The 25,562-nt window shown below is 43.4% G+C and overlaps 2 protein-coding genes across 3 annotated transcripts in view; both read left to right on the top strand.

Annotated features, from left to right (window-relative positions):
• The window catches only part of LOC110973352 (integrin beta-1-A-like), a 36,463-nt gene extending 22,056 nt beyond the window's left edge, over positions 1 to 14,407 (top strand). For both annotated transcript variants that reach the window (XM_022224089.2, XM_022224090.2), the window contains exons 16-24: positions 1,264 to 1,406; positions 2,718 to 2,790; positions 3,979 to 4,060; positions 4,462 to 4,589; positions 5,596 to 5,688; positions 6,257 to 6,383; positions 7,088 to 7,198; positions 7,944 to 8,110; positions 8,785 to 14,407. In XM_022224089.2, the coding sequence (XP_022079781.2) occupies positions 1,264 to 1,406; positions 2,718 to 2,790; positions 3,979 to 4,060; positions 4,462 to 4,589; positions 5,596 to 5,688; positions 6,257 to 6,383; positions 7,088 to 7,198; positions 7,944 to 8,110; positions 8,785 to 8,847 (987 nt within the window). In that variant the 3' untranslated portion in view covers positions 8,848 to 14,407. The remainder of the gene's footprint in view (positions 1 to 1,263; positions 1,407 to 2,717; positions 2,791 to 3,978; positions 4,061 to 4,461; positions 4,590 to 5,595; positions 5,689 to 6,256; positions 6,384 to 7,087; positions 7,199 to 7,943; positions 8,111 to 8,784) is intronic.
• Positions 14,408 to 14,537: 130 nt separating this feature from the next.
• The window catches only part of LOC110973432 (integrin alpha-9-like), a 26,574-nt gene continuing 15,549 nt past the window's right edge, over positions 14,538 to 25,562 (top strand). Inside the window, exons 1-7 of the mRNA XM_022224275.2 lie at positions 14,538 to 18,079; positions 18,854 to 18,981; positions 20,421 to 20,527; positions 21,942 to 22,086; positions 22,852 to 22,956; positions 24,472 to 24,561; positions 25,177 to 25,319. Of these exons, the coding sequence (XP_022079967.2) occupies positions 17,898 to 18,079; positions 18,854 to 18,981; positions 20,421 to 20,527; positions 21,942 to 22,086; positions 22,852 to 22,956; positions 24,472 to 24,561; positions 25,177 to 25,319 (900 nt within the window). The 5' untranslated portion in view covers positions 14,538 to 17,897. The remainder of the gene's footprint in view (positions 18,080 to 18,853; positions 18,982 to 20,420; positions 20,528 to 21,941; positions 22,087 to 22,851; positions 22,957 to 24,471; positions 24,562 to 25,176; positions 25,320 to 25,562) is intronic.

Raw genomic sequence — 25,562 nt, 5'->3', positions numbered from 1 at the left:
CCCCCCGATTCCCCCAAAACTGCCAGACTGCCCTAAAACCTGCCAAACAAGCCCATCTCCCATATCCACCAAACTACCCTGGAATCTACCCGGCTAACCCAAGAATCCACCAGACTACCCTAACATCCGCCGGATTATCCTCGGACTAACCCAAAAATCTGCTGAACTAGCCCAGAATCCGCAATACCACCCCAGAATCCACCAACTATCCCGTAAATCCACCAGGCTACCCAAAAATCCACCTGACTCCCCAGAATCCAGCATATTATCCTGGAATCCACCAAACAACTCCGGAAGCCAACAGAGGCCCCCAAAATCCACCAAAGTGTAACCTAATCCCAACTACCCCACAGTCCAACACCAGGGGGCCTGCTTCACAATGTTAATTTTAGGAGTAAACCTCAATTGTTGCCAAACTTTTCATTGAAATTTGTAACATTTCATTGTATCCTCTGGCTGCCAAATTGTTCTGGCCCTGCCTGGGTTGTAAAATGTATTGGCCACTTCTTGCTAGTAAATGATACTGGCCACTTCTGGCTTCTACATTGTTCCTTGTATAAAAATTGTAGTGACCACCCCAGGTTGTTAAGTTGCACCAGCCACTTTGGCAGATGAATGATTTTGTTAAAGGATTTCTTGCCAATAAGATTGGATGGTCCACTTCCAGAAGACAATTGCACTGGCCTCTCCTGGCTTCCAAATGGTACCGGCCACTTTGGCTGCTAATTGATACTGGCCTCTGGGGATCACTAAAAACGGACTGTTATATTGGATTACATTGGTCACCTCTGGCTTCCACAGCAACTGTCCACTTCTGGTTGATAGTTGTACTGGCCACTTCTGGCTTCTAAAGTGGACTGGCCACTTCTGGCTTCTAAAATGGACAGGCCACTTCTGGCTTCTAAAATGGACAGGCCACTTCTGGCTTCTAAAATGGACAGGCCAATTCTGGCGTCTAAAATGGACAGGCTACTTCTGGCTTCTAAAGTGGACAGGCCACTGCTGGCTTCTAAAGTGGACAGGCCACTTCTGGCTTCTAAAATGGACAGGCCACTTCTGGCTTCTAAAATGGACAGGCCACTTCTGGCGTCTAAAATGGACAGGCTACTTCTGGCTTCTAAAGTGGACAGGCCACTGCTGGCTTCTAAAGTGGACAGGCCACTTCTGGCTTCTAAAATGGACAGGCCACTTCTGGACTGTGAACTGTGCTGACCACACACTCCATCTGCTGTATCTGATAACCGTCGCTGGTGCCGTTTGCAGGTCATTAACAGTGACAAGTGCAGCATGGGCAATGGCACGCTGGAGTGCGGTACGTGCAAGTGCAACCCGGGCCGCTACGGCCAGGATTGCGAGTGCAGCAGCGACGACGCCGACCTCGGCGATAACGACTCCTCATGTCGAGCGTAAGTTGCTCCAAAGTGCCAAATTACCGGCTGTGGCTAGACCCATTTCCCATAGACATAATGTCAGTAGCAGCCACAACCACAATGTTGGGACACCACGCTTATCGGCCATCAAAATGTGGCTGCTTCAAACCACTCGGCTAGCACTTGAAATTACACACAACTCTATGGGTAGTGACTGCAGCCACTGTCATAGCCGCTACCGTCCAGCCAGTACCATCTATGGTAGTGGCTGCTTCCACTTGTCATTGAGTCGTATGTAATTTTCAAGCCACAGCCGAGTAATTCTGACACAGCCTATCAGCACAAACTTTGACTATCACAGTACTGCCATAGCCATGGGAGGTTAATTGAAGACGGTTTTTGTGTTTGTGGAAAAACTTTGTTTACAGGCAAAAACGGTGTCAATGAAATGAACAGCAACAACCTTTTTTTCATTTTGTCAGCTGTAATAAGAACAGCAGACAGTTTGTTTGAAAGCAAAACCGGGATTATCTTCATTTGAATTTCTGAATCTTGACCCTCTTGGGCCTGTGAAAAACGTTGATTTTTTAGAGAGTCCATGTCTGTTAAACCACTTGCCACCAGGGTTTCCGGTACCGGACACATATGCTTTATCTCATTTATTCGTCCTGTCTGAAATGTCAGAAAGCCGTGCAGTTTAATTTCCCTGTGTATAGTGTCATTTTCAACAGGGACTCAAGAATTCTTCAATTTGTATTTGAACAAAGAGTGTTTTTCTAATGACATTTTCACATTGGTCAAAGTTATTTTTTCTCTGGTGAATCAACCCTCTAATATCCGTCAGGATGTCAGAAAAAGGACTTGTTTATGATCAAACTAGGGAACAGAAATGGACATGAATAAACGCACAGTTGACAGGGAGTGTTGTTCTCATTAGAATCTGGTGCTTTTGAGATTGTCTTTTCCCTGGAGAATCGAATCCTTTTCCTTTGCGGATGACAGTAAAAGGTTGTTATGTTTATGGTCAACCTCAAAACAGGAACTGGGAACTCGATGTGTTTTACACGAGGAGTGTTTTTTCATTAATCTAATGTTGCCAAGACCCTCTCTTTTCCCTCGTGATTCAACTCCCTTTCTTGTGCCGATGACAGAAAAAGTCCAACCTCAGAAAGCGAATCCGACACCGTCGAGATTTGTCTTTCCCCTCTGTGAATCAGCCCCCGTTTCTCTCTCTCTCTCTGTGGGAAAAGGCCAGTGTATATATAACTTGCATGACTGTGCTTACCATGTTTATCAGTTGAATAAGCCAATGACTCGGTGTTTTTTTATTTATAAATTTGTTTGCAGGGGTAATTCCTCCATCGTTTGTTCAGGGCGCGGATCCTGTGTCTGCGGACTGTGCGTTTGCTTCCAAAGACCGGTAAAAAAAAAAAACACACACACTCGAACGAACTAGGCAAAGTTATTGACAAAACTATTGAGTGTCGAGAGGGGAAAAAAGGGGGAAATTGAAAAGGGCAAGAGTTTCCTGTCTCAAAGCGAAAGTGTCGTATTTTTTGGTGAATGGGAGAAGTTTTCCAAGAAAACCTATGATGCCAAGAGGATGTGTGGTTAGTGAAACGTGACCCGTTCCGGCCATGAGGACCAGGATGTGTTGGGTGAATAAACCAACGGTTTGCTTTTCAGGGCAAAATTGTAATGGTGGGATGCACACATAGTGAAAACGGAGATGTTTTTGCTCCGGAACGGGCAAGTGGGTCAAAAGGAACGCAAACATGGCCGGGACGAGTGGGTGGACGGAGGAGACAGATGCGGGTGGATTGCACGAACGATGATCTGGCATTTTTTTTTTTTTATAATTAGGCATTCATTTTACAAAGTTTGATGGCACAATATGCTAGAGGGAAAGAATTCAGATAGGTGGCGGAATGTGAAACGGTGCAAACTACGACCCAGAAGGCATCAGGCCCCGTAAATATTCCCACAACACCGGCATGAAACGGTTCCTCGGATCAGCTGATTCCCTCATTTTTTTTGGAAAGTCCAAGTTGCATACCTGACAACAGTATCAGCCCGGGGGAGGGGGGTATACACAGCTGGATGCCGCCATGGTTGGTGTAAATGGCCTGTCATTATCAAACACAACAACCATCCCTTCCCTCTCAGGCACCTCTGGTGGAAAGATGCAAATAGTGGTATTAAAAAGCGACTCGCCCAAGGAGGACACACATAATTCAGCTGCTGGATTCGAACCACACCCCTCCTTTTTTTTTGGGTCACCCTCCTTTGTCCTTCAAAGTAATCGGCTGTGGGATTACTTTGCAAGAGTGGTGAAAGGTAGCCCTTGATGCGATGCCCGACGCCTGTCCAAAAGTACAGGACAAAAAGCGTGCTGTCAATTTCTTGCGTGTTGTAGGATTTTGAAGGATTCCGGAAGGCTCCTGGCAGAGCTACCTCCCATTTGGGGCTAGAAATTTTAGTCAGTTGTCTCTGAGCCTGGCACTGTTTTTTTTTTTTTTTTTTTTTTTGCCTGACCGTGTGCAAATTTGGCATTGTTTGGCTGCAAGATGGAAGGAATTGACCTTTGCCTCTCCACATTAACATTCAGAACCCGTCGGAGCAGGTGTCCGGCAAGCACTGTGAGTGTGACAACTTCTCGTGCGACAGGTACAAAGGCGAGCTCTGTGGAGGTAGGTGTAGAAGCGACAGATGGTCCCCACTGCTAGAGTATTGCATAAACTGGAAAAGCCTGCACGAGGGACCAGTGTTCAAGTCAAGTCGGGATCGCAGTTTTGGTTCTCTCTTTAAGGGCGGGGCATACTGGAAGGGGGGGTACCCAGTGTATTGCAAGGAATGTGTCAGTTTTTCCTCTTGAAGCGTCGCGCATGAGACAGCCCCCCCGTAAACTGTTCAAGCCAAATGTTTACTTGTTATCGAGAAGAAAACTTAAAGCACCTTGCTTAGAGACACACACAGGCCCCCATTTTCCTTCAACAGAATTTAAGCCAATTATGCTTCAGTTGAATAGAATCACGCTTGGGCTGCAAAAAACAGCTTCACGTTGGCATTTTTCGCTCCACTTTTTCGTCAGGCCCGGATCGCGGAGTGTGCGTCTGCGACGACAAGACCAAGCGTAGCAAGTGCAATTGCAGGCCGGGTTACAAAGGGGATGCGTGCGAGTGCTCCACCAGGACCGACACCTGTACCGCCTCCAATGGGGTAAGCAGTGCAGTGTCATAGCCAAGTTATTTCTCAGTAGTTGTCAAGTAGCAAGTCATTTTCCACAAGTTGAATCGAGTCACAAGTCATTTTTTGGCCACAAATGAAGTCAAGCCACAAGTCCTTTTTTTCAACAAGTCTGGTCCCAAGTTCTTTTTATAGGGCTGAGATTTCTCCCTTTTTCAGATGATTTCAGCTTTTTTTGTTTTGGATTTTAGCTTTTTTTCCTCACTGGCTGTGTACAAAAGGATAGGAGATTTTCACAGTTCAGCTTCTTAATGCCTTTTTTCGGCTGTTTTCAGCTATTTTTTTATTGGTCAATCTCATCCCTGTTTTTTTCAAGGCTAAGTGACTTTATTTTTATGCACTGATGTCTCATTGATGATATAACATACATTTACAGTGGTTAGGAAACCAAGTTGAACTTGTCTCCTCAATAATTTTTCCATCGTAACATGCTCGTATTTCTCGTGAGAAAACATCAAAGATAACGAAAATGGCCAATTTTTGGTGTTTTCCTTGCTCTTGAAAAGCGAGAGATACCAGTGTTTTGCTTTTCCAGCACAGTATTTCTACGAAACTCTGCAATGTCAGTCAGTCAAATTTGTTCAAGTCAGGTTGCAAGTGAAACAGAAAATTGTAAGGTATAGCTTGGACCCGTGTGCAGTGGCACCTACAGATTTTCCTCGGCATGGGACTTGCACAGTGCTTCATTTGGCAGGCGCAATCGGACAAAAATGTGTTGGATTTGTAAAAACTGTCGACACATTTCTCTCTCTGGTTCACTTGTCAGACGCTCCTGATACATCATATTATATTTGTATTGTATGCAAATGAGCACTTGTGCCTTTTTTCTTACTCCCTGAACAATCCTTTTAGCAGGCCACGGTGACCACAATTTGGGTGGGAAAACTTCCTCTTTTGAAACTTCAGACTTGGCTCGCGACCGTCTTGATATTTTGACTCTTTTTTTGAATAAATAACTTCCTGCTCTCTTTCCGACTAGCTCATTTGCAATGGTGTTGGCACTTGCAACTGTGGCAAATGCGAGTGCAACGTCTCCACGGCTTACAGGGGCGAGCGATGCGAGGAGTGTCCGGTGAGTCCAGGGTGAAAGGCCAGTAATGGGTCAAGGGTCAACAAATAACTTAGGGCCACATTATGAAAGGTAGTTTTTACCTCCGACACTTCTCCATTTTATGGTTCATGTCATCTTGTATTATCATAGTTGCCAACTAAACCAAAGAAAAAAGTTCTCGTTTTGACAATAGTGAAAATTTTATAAACGTTTGTTGACAGCATAGGCCTTTCAGGTGTTCTGTATGCTCCGACGCGTGGGCTTTAAAAGCCTTCTCTCTCATTGGACGAAAATTTGCAGAATGCAGATTTCATGACCACATTGCTGATAAACTTGTGTGCGTCAGTGTCATTTATACCAAAGTCCAAAGTTACCGACATCCTTTTCTGCACAGTTACAGGTAAATTGGAACACCACACTAGCCACTTTTGGCTATCCCTAGCAATACAAGAGGATGTGGTTTTGGCTCAGGAAAAAATAAAATCCTGTGTTCTAGAAAAGTAAGTTACATGAAATATTCACCTCTGTCCTAGAATTGCCCATGGAAAATTGCTGTCTTATCCTTTGTTCTGGTTTCACCTTGTCCCAGGCTTGCCCCGGTAAATGTGAGGTGAACGAAGACTGTGTGGAATGCAAGCAGTTTGGCCGGGGCTTGAGCCAGGAGCAGTGTGACCGCTGTCCCTACCCAGTCATCCCCGTCGACGAGTTGCCAACAGGTCAGATTTCCGGTGGTGCAGGGTTCTACTCTAACCCCCCCCTCTTTTTTCCTTAGATTGTGGTGATTATGTTAGGCATGATCGTTTCATCTGCACGATGAGTTTCAGGTTGCTCTGTGCGATGATTCAGTTACTAATCGCAGACTTTTACTACATTGCTAAGTAAAGAATAAATAAGAAAGCATTAATAAAAGAATATGTGATTGACTGATCACACTGAAGTATTTCCATATCTGGGCGTAAGTGACCTTTCCCTTCTGATGCAGCAATTTTTTTTCATACAACGCTAAATATCTCACGTTGTCAACGATGTTTGAATTGCATTGGTACAATTGTCTTGTATCGGCGCTTACCGCAGCAGAAAATCTGCGCTTAAGCCGAACGTATTTCACAGGTTAGCAAGGATTTTTGGCTTGCGCACATGCGTGCATCCTGTAACTAAGGATTCTGTGCTTAAAGGATTAGCGCAGAATTTGTCCGCTTGCGTGGTTAGCGCAGAATGGAGATCGTAAGTGTGGAATTCTGCAGTAAGCAGCGCCCTGAAATTGGGCCCTGATGTGCTCCACTTTAAAAGACAGCCGTCTCCTTTTGTGCTTCCACAAACCTCTGATCTACGGGGCAGGGTTAGCCTCCTCACATGAAGCGGTGTAAATTTAGAAAAAAAATTTCAGCCCAGACTTGTCTTCCTTTTTTGTCCATCGCAGACGAGAACTCAGAACGGTGCCTGTACCACAACGAAGACGGCTGCTCTGTGCTCTTCACCTACCAGACCTTACAGAACAGATCGTTCATCTTGATCGTGCAGAAAGAGCCCGGTAGGCACCTGTTGAACACCCCCCCCCGCTGTTAAGTTAGCTAATGAGGGGAGTCGTTCTGTTGACCACAGAGCCCTTCCACATTGCCATACTATTTGTACCAGCAGCCAAAGTTGGCAGAAATATCACTCTCGTTTGGTGGCAGGTTTTGTCTCAAAAATTCAATTCAATTTCAATTCAGTTTTATTTATTTCCTCCTCGCGGCAAAATGCAAGTGCTAACGAGATAATGAGCCACTAGAGGTAGCGAAGCCTTGAAAACAAAGCCTGTGTCAGGCATGCCATTACAAGAAACAAACCAGACAATACAAACAAAACAACAAAATACAAACAGGGAAAACATTTAATCAAGCATCAGGTGAAAATAACGATTTACACTTGCCCCAGGACTTTTGAAGAGGGCCATTTTTTCATTCAGCAGTTAGTTGTGATGTTTGCAGTATTTTGCTTTTGTACTGACGATAAGCCACAGTTTACCTCAGAAAACGTGACCGAGAAAGATTTACAGGAAGAAAGCGGTTATTGGAACTGAATCTGCTTGTCCCGATGAAGGCACCCAGTTACCGAAAGCTCGGCAATTACACTGTTCAGAGCACTGATTATAAATTATATTTTTGTCTACATTGGAATGTCTAGTCATTGTATTCTTGATAAAGAATCTTGTGACCAGTAAGCTCCACACTTTGGACTCCAGTTTGTGGCCTTTGACCTTTGTAACCTTGTGACCTCAATGCCTCCTCTGACAGTGTGCCCCGTGCCGGTCAAGGTGGAGTTCATCATCATCGGCATCGTGGTGGGCATCATCATCATCGGCCTGATCCTCCTCCTGATCTGGCGACTCCTGACCTACATCCACGACACGCGGGAGTTTGCCCGCTTTGAGAAGGACCGGGCGCAGGCCAAATGGGACCAGGTGAGTCGGCCGCGCCGCGGTTGTGAGTTGCGCACTGGCTGCGCTGGCGCGTCCGGGTTTGGGTCGGGGGGAGGCAAAACGGACTGTCTAATATTTTTCAAACATAAAAGAATCCTCGCCCCTCCTTTAAAGAAAGTTGGTTAGCACTGTTTTCTTAAAACTGTTGGCACTTTCATTCCCGAGAGTGGACGCGCCACTGTCCGAGTACCAACTGCAAGAGGTCTTTTCATCTGTCATAATGATGTACTGAGCCAATCTCTGCCGGGCAAAAGTTGACCAACTTTGTGTCCAAATCATTTTAACCAGCTTGTACCTATCATTAGAACTAAAGTTCACTCGCAAACTGTATTTCGTACGAAAATGTACGTCGTACAAAACGTTTGCCGTTACAGTGACGTTACCCATTTTAAATTCAATCAGCTGTACGTGTTGGCAAATTTATCAGCAGCGAACGACATGTCATTCCAACTTCTATCAAAAGTTCCAGTCATTTCAAGTTGACATTTCTTTTTTTGCCCCGCAGATGAGGCAGTTGTCCACAGTTTTTTAGTTTGGTTACGTTTTTCGAATGTGGCAAACTGAAGATAGATTTTAAAAGGATTAATACCTACAGTTCATAAAACTGTTCCTTCATATCTGATGAGTTTTGCCGTTTGTGTTTATTTTCTCTGCAGAGTGAAAACCCAATTTACAAACCTTCCACGTCCACGTACAAGAACCCACTGTACGGCAAGTAACTTCCCTTTTTCCTCGTCTCACAACTGTTAATTTTGTTTTTTTCGACGCGTTGTTGTCAAGGTTTTTCTAATCTCTTTAACAGCAATTCTAACAAATTTCTCGTTTGAGGAACTTCGAATGCAATTTTTTTATTGGTACAAAAAGGTAAATGAGAAATTGAAATGTAAACCGAATCGTCAAAAGGAGGCTGTTGCATGTATTTGTTTCCAAGTAATTCCAACAATTGCGGTGGAACTCCAGTTTCTGATCCTCCCGAATGGCTCCACAACAAACACGCCAGATGAAACACAAATCTTGTCTGTCAGTGTTTCACTAAAAGCTGCGTTTCCTCTCACCGATGGATATGAAATGCAGGGTTCTGTTTTTCTATGGCAAATTGAAAATAAAACTGAGTTTAGTTTGTTCCTGACTCGATTGTTGATCATGAGTTGCATTCAACAGAGAAGTTTGACTTTATCGGGGCAAAAGCGCACGAAAAACTCTAGACAGCTCCAGGATCATGGAGAAAGATGAAAGGCTATATTCACTTTATATTTCCAATGGAAAGTGACTGTCAGTTTCAAGACTTGGAAGTCCCTAACTCTAAAAGAAAAAAAAAGTCACATGAAAATGAATCACGAACGGAATCAATACAAAGTCAGAGTATTAGCGTTTTGAATTCGCTCAATGTTTGAAAAATTCGGCGTTTGTCTCATGTGAACACCACATAGATGGCGCCCTTGCTTTTACACGGTAACTTTGGCCATGCTTAGTTGGGCGTGAAATCGACCCCTGCATTTCTTGCTTGAGATATTTGCTCCTCGGATGTAATTACATTTGGTGAAGGAAGTGTTGCATAAAAAAATGCTGAAATCCGAAGCTGTGCATATGAGTAGAAACTAGAAGACTTGGCTTGTAAAAGTGTACAGAGTCAGTAATGTTAACGCTAGTGACGGAGAAACCAGATAATTTCAAATCCGGTCGTTCAAACTTCCAAAAAAAAAATTGATTACCAGATTCTTTAGTTTTTACCAAAATCAAACACCACGTCAGAACCCACGCCAGAACCCACATGTCAAAGGTATTCTCCCACTGTGAATCCGCCCCGTGTGAAGTCCTGGCCCGAAAAGACTGACTCTTAAAAGCAAGATATCACAAAACTGTTCGTAAAAATGCTCAGTTGTGGTGTTGGTACCCCAGGCACGATACCGTTACTCGATTACAATGACTCTTTGCAAGGAACCCTTGGCAAGCGCATTCAGAAAAACAAAAAAATCAAAACCCCCAATTCCTTGAATGTGGCATGGAATCAAAAATTCTTTGTGAACAGTTTGCAAAGCCGTAATTTGCGCATTGAATCTCCTCCAAGGTGTGATAATGTGTGTGTTTATCATCGGGCTTAAAATTGCTTTGTACAATTTGATTCTAATAACTTTGCTGATGTAAAAAAAGTCAAAAATGCGAGTTCTTGTACATGTAGAGAGAGAATTCTAATTTCATTTGTTTTAGTAGCTTATGTATTTATTGGCTTAAATTTCATTTTTAACTCTCTGTAGCTTTGGACTTTGTGTATCGAGAGCCTCCATTTGTAATGTAGCAGTTAGCTCGTATTTGTACATGTATAGCCATTCCACAGCAGAAGGAATAGGTTTTTTTTTTATTTGAAGTACAGATGTAGTGTTGTGTAATGACTCTGTTCTTGTTACAAAACTAGTTTGAAATTATTTAAGATCTGCTGTGTCTTCCAGCTATGATTACTGTCCGTGTAGCCATTAAATCCTTCCTCCCCACACACACACACACACACACACCCTCTCCTGCCTAACCAAACCCCGGGGAATCCAGGAAAATTTACCGGTACATATATACGCTCTCAAATATGAACGAAAGACATAGTGAATGTTTCAACGTTGGAAAGGCAGCACTCTGGTTTTTGCCAGTGTTGACCTTGAGCCATGCTGAAAGTAAGTTACCAGAAACTGGCATTTGCGATTATGCTTGATAAATAGATCAACAAATTTAATGTGAAGAAGGAAGTGAAAGACAAAATTCTGCCGTGCTTATCAGATTCAGCTGAAGTGCAACGAACTTCATGATTCGAGAGAACAACTTTTGCTCTTGTGGCTTGTTGAGGTTCAGGCACGGGGCTTGTATGCGACATTGACGAGGCGTTGTGTGTCAGGTGGCGTTGCACAGCACATGATGTGACGTGCAATGACCTGCAGCATGTCACATTGATGTCATGTTATGTGTGTGGCATGTGGTGACACTCAACGCTTTCTCTCTTACGTAGCGTACGGTAACTCAAAGTGACACGAAATGTGAGGTGTAATGTGACACCTGATGTGTTGTCACACCTGCCGGGATTCTGGCAAACTAATGTCAGGGACTGTACATTTTTCCGTACTATGCACTTTGTACATGTGTGCCATGGTGCGCTTCAGTCACTGAAATGGCCACGACTCCCACCAAGTCTTCCATCACATTTTGTATCATGGGATTTACAGGCACTAGGATTGTGGGCGGGGGGAGGGGGGGAAGCAGTCTTTCTGCACCCTCAATCTCCGATCGGGGCAAGCTGGGGAATAAGTCAGGGAACAAAGAGCCACTTTGAAGCTTGATTGGCTCTTAAAGAATGCTGCTGTTACAAGGTTAATAATAAGTGTTGTTAAACACTTCCATGAACACAGAAAATCAGTGTTGTTTTTGCAGTGTCACCAAGACGTGCCTTAGGACACTTTCATCTATGCATGCAAGGATAGGCAATGGAAACCTGACAAACAGGGTGTGGAAGGTGGTTTTTCCTTCATTTTTATACCCGCGGAAAAAAAAGAGAGAGAAATTTTATCTGGTTCTGTAACATTTCTGTGATGTGTGGGCGTGTTGACAGTACATGATTAAATGTTGGACACTGTATTAAATGTTGTAATGTGTTATACTCTGCTGTTGTTGAGTCCAACACAAGCCCAGGGCTGTAAGTAAATAGCTACATGAAGCTGTTTACGAGTCCAGTCACGACTCGTAGAAGATGACTGAACAGTGATCGAGAACACGGTCTGTTAATGCTTGCTTGAAGTAGCTTATGACTTGAATGGTGTCGGACTCCACAATGACACTATTACGCTATGTATTGTACATGTATTTGGGAGAGTGTTAGCATCTGTAGTGTGTAATATAGTATGCTGTTCATGTATATGAAGATGTGTTATTGTCGTCAGTGATTACGATTAAGACCCACCTTTTTGGCTTGCAGCCAGTTTTATGCTAACAAAGCCCCTGTCCGTGTCGCCGACTGTTCGGCAGTAAGCGTAGCCACGTGTAAATCCAGCTTAACCCCGGAGGAAAAAACTACTTGCACAAATCAGTGATGTCGTGACGGATGTCTCTGTGCATGTGCTCAGCCATTAGCACGTCCGAGCCTTGAAATTTAGCTTAAGCAAAATATTTTTCTGCTACAGTTAGCTGAGCTTTTGCGTTGACTGAAGCAGGGCTTTGAAAGTGTGTTCCGCTTTAGATTGGGTGCTAGAGAGCATTTGTGAAATGGCCCAAAGACTGTAGACCAGCATAGCATGGCGCTGTATCATATAGTTAAAGGAACAGCATAATTCTTATAGTATTTCACAAAGTGGTAAAGTTTTCAATTTAACACCTAATTTCAACCACTGAAGAAAAATCAGAGATTTTGAAAGAAAGAACAAGAGCCATAGTTTGTCAGCTTTTGGTTGTGTTCCTGTTATATGTACTGATATACATTTGGTGCAGGATATTTTTATAATGCCTGGGTTGTATTCAGGCCTGGAGCAATTTTGATTGCCCTCAAAATGCCTGAATTATGCCCTATGTTGGTGCTGTAATCAAGTCAGGATGCCAGACCATTGAAAAAAAATTGTTTGTAATCTTGATGTACCGGTACTTTTGGAGCAAATGAATCCTTACAAATGTGAGAGGAAGTTGCATAGATCACATCGAAAAATCAGATTTGAGCATGACGCTGTTTTGGAAGGAGTGCCCTGAATCTAGTTTTTTTTACGAGCAAAATCATGAACTAGTTCATGGCAGTTTTGGTCAGAATGAGAGAATAATCAACTAGGTCACAGGCTGAAGCTGGACCCTTTTACAGGGTGGAAAAGCGAGAATGTTCAAACTTTTTGAAAGGTGCACGGGTTGACCCAGTTTCCTACTTTGAATGCCATGAGATGTGAGGAGGATGTGATTTTCTTTTAACGTCATTGTGATGCACAGATCAGTGAAGTGAAAATGTGACCATTGGTCTGTCCTTACAGGTAAATTTTTTCAACGACAGCAACAAAAGACAAAAGATAGAGAAGGGACCACAATTCCTTTTCACCTTGTGAAATATTTGTCAAATATCTGGGTTTTCCTTGATTTGCATATTCATTTCTTTCCTGTTCCGTGGAACCGGTTAGAAATAGGCATATTTTGTTAAACTCCTAGCATAGCTTTATTGATATCATAGCACAGCTAAATTGATATCCAGTCATTTGTCAAGTTTTGGTCTAATAGTTTCATTGCTTTCTTAACCGTTACAATTGTATAAATATTTGTACAGAATTGCGCTGTCAGAAAGCTGAATGACTCAGAATGGTTTCACATTCCAGAACTTTGTCTCAACAAGAATTGGTTTTGCCACTAACACACAGTGAAATCATCCATGCTTCGATACAAGGAAATAAGCCTTTTGTAATCTCCAATGTATCATGGAGAGTCTGTCAGACAAGCAATGCATGAGGCATTGTACACTTTACCTACATGCACAATCCATCAACTTGTCTCTACCTTATTGAATGTTCCTAAACATTAAGCCAATCTCTCTTGACCTGGTTCTTACATTGAACATTTTGAATATTCAAATTGAAAAAAAACAACAACCGAATTTGAAAGATTTCTAAAAAAAACAAGGAAATTTGGAAATCCCTTTCGTGAACACCAGTTTATGTCTTGGAACCAAGATCGCAAATGTGAATGAGCTAGTATTGGCCAATCAGAAAAAAGATTTGAAGCTCATTCCTCCTGCATTGACCAATCAAGATCATTGTACAGACTTCAGTGAATGATCAATGATGCCCTTTTTAAGACATCTAAGGGCAAGTTTGTGAGCGTATGAGAAGTTATTTGTTACACCAAAAATATTTCTTGGACACTGTGCGTGCATCTGAGACTGGAAGAACAGGTACTTAATAAATAGGAAACAATTCTTAAAACAAACTTACTTCGTGGTGGCCTGGTTCTCTCCCACCATAGGTCCGTGCATAAAATGCATGGCTCGTTTGCCATTCATTTCCCATGATGTGATGAGAATGTCCAATCGGTTTATTTTCTGGTAAAGACTAAATTATGTGCAAAAAAAGAGCAGCGAGTAACAAATTTAAACATCTCGAAAAAATGATCTGGATCTATATGTGTTTGTAATTGTGCTTTTATAGCCGAATGTAAACTTTATATGCAACTTTCTTTGATAACGATGTAACCCATCTGTCATATTTTTGTGTAAGACGAATATTTTAAGCATTGTTGCTTTTGTTTTTTTACTAAAACAATAAAAAAAACCTAGATAAACAATTTGGACTTGTGTGGTTCCTTTGAACGGAATGAACTTTTTTGTGAAGATAACTCTCGAAGTTTAAGAGGAAGTCTTGGTCTTGTTTCCTGTCCTCCTGTTTATCCTAGGTCTTTTCCGTTATCTTTAAGTGTTTGCTTTAAGTGTTTGAGCATGACCCTGGGATTTGTATGTCAGAGCCCCCTTTTGTTGTTGGAGACACTTTGCTGATTTGATGCCAAAGTGGTTTTTGTGTTTGTTGGCCGTTGTGATATTCTGACATGACATCTTCATGCTTGTGTAAAATCCATTATTCCTCATTTGTTCATACATGTACTTTTTGGCAATGACTGCCATTGGTTTTGTGCACTTTTCCATTCCAGGATGTCCTCACATTACATACCTTTCCCCCAAATTGTAAGGTTTTTTCTTACTCAAGTGTCTTTTTTGTCTGCTGCATAAGCTTTGCATGTGAGTGGGAAAGCAGAACCATATTTAATTGTACTCTGTCATGATGGGTTTGGATGTTTTTGTGTATCACTTGATGTGATGAAGTGTTGTTAAGAGGGATTCCGAATTGAGTTGATAGGTTTGTGAAGAAAAGAACAAGATTTTCGTCATTAAACAGTTGTCAACCCTGGAGTTTTTTCTCGATGTAAGCGGGGTTACCAGACAGGCTTGTATACATAGTCGGGTCCATCACAAGTCCGGATGCAAATCCATGCGCAAGGCCAGTCCCAAGCAACTGCGTGAAAAATGCCCAAAGGAGTTGCCTCTGTCACAGTTGATTTGAATGGCGTATGACCTGGCTCCAGACTGGATGACGTGGTGGACCTGGAGTGGAGGGACTTGGAACGGACTCAAATGCAACGCTGGATCCAGAGTATCTGAAGTGCACTCTATTGTGCCCTGGGCACCAGTGGCATCCGATTTCCACCCCATGCTGTCTGTTTATGGTCATGCAATGGGGCATTGTGCATGTGGCAAATTTGAGTGTAAAGAAGGGAAACAAAACAAAGCAAAAACCCCAGAAAAGTCAGCGCATGTTACACTGGAATATTATAAGGATGCCCTGGGATGCATGTCTGACTTCCCTTCGTCAAAACTCTGTTCACTTGCACAGGATGTTAAAAGTAGAAAGGTGAGAACAGTGACATGTCATGATCTGAGATCAAAGCCATGTTTGGCATTTGGTTTCAGAGAGCTTGAAATAGAACAGGTTGCAGTGGAATGGGGCCTTGTCGGCCTCTTTGGGGAAATTCCCATCATGGTTATTACTGGAATCCAATGGCTTCGGGAAGAACTGCTCTAAAACTTTCACAACTTCATGCCTGAACAATTTAAACTTTGTTGAATCAGGGGTTTTCAAGATTCTCAGTTGTGAAGCCCAATTCCTAAGTGGCGTCGTTCAGTTACAACAGTGTTTGGAACTGATTTTAGAGCTCTGGACAAAGGTCAAATCAAAGAAGAAGCTGAAATTGCTTTTAAAAAGTGGCCAAGATGTCAACTTAGAAGAAAGTTACGTTTGAATTGTCCTGACCCAAATTGATAAGTTTTGGTAGCCCAAAGGACAACTGTAGGGACTGAGAACCAGTCTAGAAATTCAAGTTGTCCCAGATCCTATGTAACATGTGGCCCTCCATGATTGATGAGAAAGCCAGCACGGACCTGGGGAAGGGGGAGGGTGTATATGTGCCCCCTGTGACCGACCCTGCAGCCAGCATGGTTCAAGGAAGCACAATGCACTACTCAATCTGTTGACATCATCAGCCATGCTGACTGGATCTGGAAAACACATCGGAAGTTCCCAGATGAGCAGTTTGATTTGAATTGTTCAATGAAACCTGTCACAGGTTTTCAGTGCAGTGCAGTGGTTGAAGCTGTATTTTTCTTTCTGGAATGAATTTTTTTTTAATTTTCATTATGTTCGTCGGCTCCGGAAGTGAGTTGACATGCTGTAGTCCGGATCTCTTGGAAAATATTACCCTCATGCTCAAAACCTCTACACCACATCCTCATTGTAGGGCTTGATTTGGGGGGACATCCGTGCGATGGCAACTTCCATAAAATGGTTTTGATGTTGATCCATGTTCCGTGGACCTTCATCTTTCAGAGGAGTTACTTTATTGCGTGGGTGATTTGTGTCAACCACATCCAATACTCCTTAAGGCTAAGGTTTCGTGGATGGCAATTTTGGTCTGTGAATCACTTGCGGTGCTGCAGCAGTGAAGGTGAGGAATCTCAGCGTCGGTCGGTGCTCTTTGTGTGCCGTTTTGCCCTAATAGCATACAAACACCCCAGTATTCTGTTCTTAACTTTCTGGTTGACTTTGTTAAATTCTCGTAATGTGCCACTGGAATGTCTGCAGTTTTATTGACTAAGGCCGTGTCCGAAACGGGCTTCCAGAGCTACGGCTAGGTCTATTTTCTAAGCGTCTACACACATTTCCAATGGAGGGAAGACCTAGACCTAGCTCTAGACAACAGATTCGGATGCAGCCAAAGTATCAATACTCAGTCATATTGGTCAGATTTGAATCCCAGACTCTGTAAATGACATTCCTTTATAATACCTGTATTTCTCCTGGGACTGTTTCTATAAATAATTGCCTCACTCTGTTGAAAGGAGTACAGAATCATTACTTTTTTCAGCGTGTCTGATATTGTGTAGTGAACTTCACTTTAATTCCTCGATCTGGAGTTGTTGCCATGGTTTATGAATTTATAAGATCACAGTAGGCCAAGCTTTGTACAAATACTCATTTTGTGTGGCCGTTCTTGGCCAATACATGGCGTGGTGTCAGGGTGGCCATGTGCTAAACAGTACTCGTGACCATGGAGTTGGTGGTTATAATGGGCCTGACTCATGCAATTACTTCATGTACGTAAAACTTGCCAAGCTTTGATAGCATTCATTTGTCAACATTGAGCAAACCCGAATCACAAAGTGCTCCAGTTATGTGTGAAAATGTTTATTCACCGCTTCTCTCCCCAAGATAAGAAAAAAAAAACAGTGACTGAGTGAAACCTGATGCTGGCAAGCAAGCTTGATTTCTGCCCTATTCATTCCTGGTCATTTTTGATTGGTCGGTTCACCTTTCCCAGTGATCGATAGCTGTGGAGGAAGTGTGTATTGTTATATTGCCCCAGAACTTTTACATTGTAGAAAGTTTGTAATCTAGTATTGGGGTTGTATTAACGTATCAGGAATTGGCTCCAGTGCACTTCCCTTATATCTGTATTAACCTGGGTGATAAATAGTTGGTTTCCTTGTTGCGCTCTTGGTCTTCTTAATCCGGACACCATTTCTCCGTCTGAAGGTGATCCAAGCAAGCGAGGCCCATTGGCAATGCCGTGTGTGACCTGTGGATGACTTTCCCCTTGTGCATCTGTTACAATTCAGTTACAATAGATCAGCCAGCTCCTTTTTTTGGTTTTTTTTTTGGGATTACAACAAGCTGCTTTCGTTTGACGCTAAACGGACACTGACAGTGTTTGGGATTTTGCTCAAGACATGAAGGGCTTGGTTTTGGCCGTGGTGGCCTTGGGTCTAATCGGGGCTGCGTGGATTCCGGTCTTGGCTTTCAATGTCAACTCTGAAGTCCGTGACGTGAGAACTTTCCAGGGACCGGAGGGATCGATGTTTGGGCTGACAGTGCTTGGACATCACAGCGGCAAGGGCATCGGGGACAGCTGGTAAGTCTTCCATTTTGTTTGAAATGAAATCCGTCCTGATCTATCAGATTGGGGAATGTATCCCTTGTTGGGGGTGTGCATCTCTTCAAAAAAGTGACTTGGAGGGGCACCAGGTTTTTATTTTGCCAGGCTTAATTTTGGGTATTGTCACATTAGTGATTTTGATGAAGTCATAGTAATTTCACCAAACGAACCTTGAAGTGTCTCAATTTTTCACGTCTGAAAATGTATGCCCCATCCCAAGGATCAGCAGTGTCCCCACTGAATAGACCAATTGCGCCCGCTTTGAAGTCATGTGGCCAGTAATGGGTATTCGATATCAACCAATGCGGTGTCCACCAAAAGCACAGTGTTTCACAAGGATCATGTACCAAAAATCAAGCCAACGTTAGGTACCTTACTCAGACTACTGATGTGTTGGATGGTGTACCGTAACACACAAAACATTCATTGATACCACAATAGGTCATGTGATTTAGTGGGCGCAATTGGTCTAGTTGCCAGACCTCCCGTCAGTTTTGTCTTGAGGTCTTCTCTTGTATGCGCAGCTGTACCTGTTTTCATCCTGCCACCACTTGCACCAAAATTGTCTCGGTTCAAACCATTTGTTCACACTCCCCATGTTTGTTTGTCTGTAGGCGTGGCTGGAAACCTCTTGTCCAAGTGTCTAACTAATTTAAATGTTGTCATCATTGGTACATCACCATATTACACCATGCAAAAGCCACGGGAATGCTTGTAAAAATTCTTTATGTTGTCCATTTATAATGGAAGGGTTTTAGTCGGAGCGCCCAATAGCACCTCGAAACATCAGCCTTCCCTTCCTGGACCACCGGGGGCACTATATAAGTGTCAGCTGCCCGGGGACGGACGTTGTACTCAAGTCCTCCTGGATAATAAAGGTGCATTCATTTTACATGTACATTGTTCTTCAACAGCAATTGGTCCTTGAGTTACAGAGCTCTTTGTCTATCAGTGTTATATAGTCGAGACCTTTTAAGACCATCACGAGACCAACATAAGACCTTCATCCAGTCTGAATTCAAGTTACAAGCTGTTCAAATGAACTACGACAAAAGCATTCCTTTGTCATTGTTGAGACTGTTACTTGTGACTGTAGTGCTGTGGATGGTCTTGTGCCTGGTCTTGTGGATAGTCTCGTGAAGGTCTGGTAAAGTCGACAACACTGTTCATTCCATTACTATACCCAACAAGAAATGAGACCGAGGGGTCCCCCCCCCAACATGTCCAATCCCTATACACATTTCAGACTATTGTTACTTAACACATCCCCCTAAGATGTCTGAAAGGAATTCCCCAGATTCCTACGAGACAATGACCAACACAAAGCAGGGGGGTTCTCTCCGTCTCATACCTTGCTGCATGTGTCCATTACCACTTGTCCTCAGGGGCATCCTACCAAAGAACACAACTGGAATACCGGCCCCGACCACAGACCCTTTGAGTTTACTTGCCTCTTTGAGAAAAAGTGCCGGAAAAGGCAGCGTCTCCGGTTTGTCCTTATGCGTCCCCTTCATTCCCCCCCCCCCCGACCAAGTTCAGAAAACTTAACCAATTGTTGACTCAACATGACGTGGTGTTCTTGTGACCACGATATAGGCAGAATGTCATCAGTGTTTTGTTTTATTTGCCTGGATGTGTTTTTTAAATATCTGTTTAAGTCGCTAATACTCACTTGCTCATTATAAATGGAAACTACAGTGAATCTCCTGACTGATCACGTTGGACAGGGTATATCTGCCACCACTTAGCATGTCAAAAGTCTCCCATGGGGGATGCTTTTTGATGTGTGCCCATGAGCTGAACAGTGTTGTATTTGAGTCCATCACAAGCCCCTGCAAATCCCTGTAAGTCCATCACGAGTCCCTGCAAATCCCTGTAAGTCCATCACGAGTCCCTGCAAATCCCTGTAAGTCCATCACGAGTCCCTGTAAGTCCATCACCAGTCACTCAGTCTTAAGCCAATGCACAAGCTTTTCAAATGAGCTGTGACAAAAGCATTCTTTGTTATTGTTCACCATGTTCTCAGGACTGGCCTTTTGAAGGGACTTGTGAAGGGACTTGTGACTGGACTTGTGAAGGGACTTGTGAAGGGACTTGTGACTGGACTTGTGAAGGGACTTGTGACTGGACTTGTGTAGGGACTTGTGACTGGACTTGTGAAAGGATTTTTGACTGGACTTGTGATGGGCTTGAATACAACACTGCAGTTGACCCTAATCTGTGACTTGGCCGACCAAAGTTTGTGATCTTTGACAATTCCCTATAGCCTCGCCTTACCGCGGCAGAAGCCATGACCGTAGAAAAATCTTTCCCGCAGGTAATGAGATATACCAAGTATCGCATCGAAGGGTCGAAGATAAAAAGGATGGGCAGTTTCTGGGTGTGGCTCTCACCAGGCAACCGGGACCAAATGGAAAAGTCGTCGTAAGTTTCTGATGAAAAAAAAAACCAAAACACTCTATTCTCTCTGGAATGCTTGACAAGTATTTGGTGATTAATCGTTGACACAAGGTTGGTTTAAGAAAAAACAAGGGGGCGGGCTTTGGACTTGAGGAGCCTGTTGCACTGATGATGTGTCAGTGTTTACTGCAGTGATAGGATGGGGGGGCCGTCATATACCACGAGTAGGGGAAATAGCAGATGCACGAGTTACATTCAATAGACTTTATTCAGCCATATTGAATTTGAAAGCGAGGTTAACTCTTCATTTTTGGATGTTGAGAGTAAAAATGAAGCAATGAAATGAAATTTCATGACTAATGTCCTCCCGTCTACTCCGATGAATAATTTCAAATTCATGATTGAACACATGGAATTGTACACTGCCAGATTCCGAAAATTTTTTGAAAGGGAGGCTTGGAACGCACGGAAGTATAAAACAGTCTGGTGCCGTCCTAATCGGCAGTTTTCAACAAAAGAAACAGACTTGGGGAATAAGATCAAAAATGGCCTCCACGTGAATAGCATCTATTGCAAGAAGGTGGAAGATACAATCTTACTTTTTACTGAGGGTGATAATCCAGTGGAAATGTGATATGATGGTTGCTAAAAATGTGCTATGGGAAGTGGAGATAATCGCACTCATATCCCTTTATCACAGCAGAGTATGTTGCTAAGTACATCGGTGACCTTTGTTCTTTCACACCACGCACTGCAGTAAGCACTGTGTGACGTCATGAGTACACAGGGCTATGTAATAACAAAGGATGACATCATTTGAACTGACCGAGCGGTGTAGGGGTGCACTTTTTTGGTCCAGGTGCTGGTATTCGCTCGACCGGGGTTACCAGCTGTCACTGCGTAGGGGCCACGCTTTCATGCAGGAGGTACTTGTGGTTGCGTTACATGCCTCATGCCTTCCTCTCTGAAGTGAATAAGCCACTTGCGAGTTAAATTTGAATAAAATCTGGTACACTGTGTTATCTGATTGCATAGAAACGTAACAATTGGAATTCCCCAGACTAAAGACACTGCTGCTATACCTCGTTATTCAGGGCAAGCTTTTTCATGGCGACCACCATCTCTGGATTGGACTGGTTCCTTGGTGCCGTTCTTATCCGTTGAGAACAGTGTATTGTTACAAGGCATCTTTTACGTAACTAAGCAAACGCTTGCCCCAAATCACGAGGTATAGCAACAGTGGTTTTAGTATGGAAAATTCAAGTTTATGTTCACGTGAATTTAAAGAACTCAGTGTACCAGATTGTATTCAAGTTTAACTCGCAAATGGCTTATTGAGCCTCGCATCAGAGAAAGCTCATCAACAAATCAACTCTTCAGGCTCTGCCCTCCTCCCCCGGACCCTGAATGATTTATTTGCTTCCGGACATTCTTCCAGGTCTGTGGTCACAGGTGGATCAATCAGGACCACGCCACCCGCTACCCAAACAGTGTGGATTCCATCCTGTACTATGCCAGGGGGATCTGCTACAGCATGGACTCCACTCTGCAGTCAGTAGAAGTCGTGAGGCCTTGTATTTTGGGTAAACGAAAACATTTACAGGTCGATTTAAATTCAGCAGCGGTTGACTGACCTGTCTGAAGAGGCTTAGGGACAGATGTCGAGTTTTGCGCATGTAGCAGTGTTGTATTCAAATAATTGCTGTGAGTATGAGCGTGTCTTCATGAGTTATGAGCACTTCACTGTGAGAAAGCGCGGAATTTTTGGAACTTGCTTAAGTATGCCATGAGTGGTATGATTACTGATGTGTAGTGATGAGTAGATTGTTGAGAAGTTGCGATGTTGGTCCATTACTCTGCAAAGTTGAGATTGGGGTCTGTCACAAGTCAATTCACTGTTAAGATCAGAAATTAAAAAAAAAAACAACCAAAATTACAGTGGATGAACAGTGGCAAAGACCTGCCTTGGTTTCATTCTGTTTGGTGCTGGGCGTGTTACTAGTCATGCAGTTGCTTCAGAGTCCTTGGGTAAGGCACTTGGTTCCCCTGGCTTGATGGCCGGATTTCGTGGGTAGCTACGAAGTCAGGGGTGTTTATTACTGCGTTTGAATTGGCCATTTGCATATGAAATGAAGTTCTTTCATTGCTAAGGAGATCGGATGGTGTGAGAAACATTTCTAAGCCTCATGAGTAATCAAGATGTAGTATCCTGAGTAACATGAGTAACAGTATTGCTGCGTGGTTTACATGCTGCTCATCAACACCTGTAATACACCTGTCATGCTGGAGTGGAAGGTGCAATCAGTATCGAAAGAAACTGATGGATTTTGTCTGCTTCTTGTTGGCAGACCCAAGCAGCGACTGGTGGCGTTGCCTAGCCGGTGCCAGTGCCGAGTATGCCGTCGACGGGCAGACGCTCATGCTGGGAGCTCCGGGGGCCATGTACGATCTGGGTAGGACAGGGCATTAGAATTTATGTAAGATGGTGTTAGAGGTATCGCGAAGGCGTGTAGATCAGTCCGTGGGTGGAATTGAAGAGGGAATTTTTTTTACAAATTAGAAATTTCTGCGGATGAGGGGTGCATCTGAGTATCTGAACTGTTGTGTCAAATGTTGGTTGGAAATTGTAAGGGTTCTAGAATGTTTCAGGGCATTTAAAAAAAATGGTATGAGGCATTCCGGAATAGATTCGAGAGTTACTAACACTGTAACTAACGGTTCAGTTACCCAGAGGGGCAAGGGGACTATGTTTCCTCCCTGGAAAACAAAACAAAAATGGTAGATAAAAGGAAAAAATTAAGAGAAGCGAAAAAGGGAGAAATAAAGGGATGAAAATCAGCAATTTGCTTGAAAATTCCTGGGAAGTGACCCCTTTCACCGTTAAAGGTTTCATCAGTTTGCTGCTGATGAGTACTTTGTGCCCCCCTCTCCCTGGAAAAAGTCCTTCTCCCTTGAAACAATCCTGGTGACCAATGTTGTAGTCAAGACCACTTGAGACCTTCACAAGACCAACACAAGACCTCCAGTCTGAATTCAAGTCACAAGCTATTCAAATGAACTGCAACAAAAGCATTCCTTTGTCATTTTTCAACCTGTTACTCGTGACTTGTCTTGTAACTGGTTTTGTGCATGGTCCTGTGCATGGTCTTGTGTCATGTCTTGTGACTGGTCTTGTGACTGGTCTTGTGACTGGTCTCGTGACTGGTCTTGTGACTGGTCTTGTGTCTGGTCTTGTGATGGTCTGGACTACAACAATCCCAGTGATGCCCATGCAGGTGGGACCCCATATACCCCATTTAGGAGTGCGTCCTTATTGACATAGAATTTGTCCCCATGCAGTGTGCTCATTTGCTGCATATTCTTATAAAGTGCACATACTTTACGCGCCCATTTGCATCAGTGTAAAATGCATAGCCTGTCATAGATTTTTCATCTGCTGTTCTTTCACCTGCATTGGTCCTTCACTATATTTGTTTGGCACTGGGAATTATCCTCACACACAGGGTTTTCATCTCAGGCTGCCATTTTGGATTACTACTGGCATTTGTAACTGTTGTCATGCCAATCCATTAAGGCCCGGCCCTAGCCCAGGTGGACTCCCTGACCGTACCAGTCATAATGAAATGAAGACAACGTCCAACCTGGGCTAAGCCCGGCCCCATCGCGGGGGCCTCCAAGAAAGGGGGGGATGTCCTCCAGTTGGAAGAGTGGGGTGCCACTGGTTCCCTTGACCCCCGTGGTGTTGGATAGTGAGGCACATGGGTACATATGAGAAGTGAAACAATAGTGACAAATAGTGATTAGATATGGCAGAGCATATGTGACGGTGCAGGTAGTTTTTGTAGACAAAAGCTGTCTAAATACTGATAACAATTTGTATGTCTTACAGTTTTTAATTTGTCCTGTGTTTAGAAATTCACGTCTTTTTTGGACTTCAACTTTAACTCTGTGTTGTTTCTTGATTACAGGATCAGTGATCACTGTCAAGGGAGATCAGATGAATCATATTGGGCGCATTTGGAATCACCGTATCCCTAACCACCAGTATCCATACCTAGGTGAGTTCGCCTCGTTTCCTTACACTGAAAATCAAGGCCAGATCCAGAATTTAGTTCCGAGATTAATATAGAGATAAATGCAATGGTAAGAACACTTTTGGGCACTTACAGGTCCATTTCTGATTGTAAGCCTCTTTCATCGGATCCTCATGGATCCTTTTATACATGCAAGTGAATAATTTCATGAGATTAAATGTTTTATTCCACAACGTGAAGCTGGAAAAGTGTGAAAAGTTCACTATGCTATTGCTACAATACCTAAATAAATCCTCTGTTAGCACAAGACTCTTAACTCTCTCAATTTGGCATGAAATAGCGACATTATATTTCCGCTTTGCTCTGAGCAGCAACTGAAATGTCATTTGTCTTCGTCATTAAAGAGTTGCAACCTTGCCTTCCTTGAACAGGTGTATGGTCCAGCATAATATTCTTTGGCTGTGAAGATCCACAGATTTGTTTGCTGTACACATGCATAGTTCAACAGTTTAATTAACGGGGTACATTTAATGGTGGCACTGTTGAATACACAGGAAAAGTCAATGACGTGTTCGGCGACCCCCTCCTCAATCAAATGATCGGGACTTAATAACAGGAAACTTTCCTTGATTGTGGCAGGTTACTCCCTGACGTCGGGCCATTTCTCCAGCCCTACTGCTCTGGAGGGGGCGACGGGCGGTCCGAGATACAGAGATCTTGGTACGGTCTACATCTTTGATTTGGAGCAAGCCAGCGTGGTGAGGCAGTTCATTGGAGAACCGGTAAGAAGAACTAGAGGGTGTTTGTAATGGGGGGCGGTGGTGGTTAGGGGGCAAGGGTGGATCCAGATGAGCCAACAGGGATCAGGGCCTCCCCAAAAATTGGGAGGGGGGTCTATTGCATTGTCCTTTCTTCCAAAGGAGTGGTAGGCAGCCCCAAAGTGTAGCCGCAGACTTCAGAAAGGCCATAAAGGTTGTATGAGGGTAAATCCAGGAAATAGGGGTCCAAAAGTGTGCCATTTTTGT

This window comes from Acanthaster planci, linkage group LG17 (genome assembly GCF_054643075.1).
Source record: "Acanthaster planci isolate LZ-2023a linkage group LG17, COTS_SCS, whole genome shotgun sequence".
In the NCBI taxonomy this organism is placed as follows: domain Eukaryota; kingdom Metazoa; phylum Echinodermata; class Asteroidea; order Valvatida; family Acanthasteridae; genus Acanthaster; species Acanthaster planci.
Note: the sequence above shows the minus strand (reverse complement) of the source record. Positions and strands in the feature narration are given on the sequence as shown.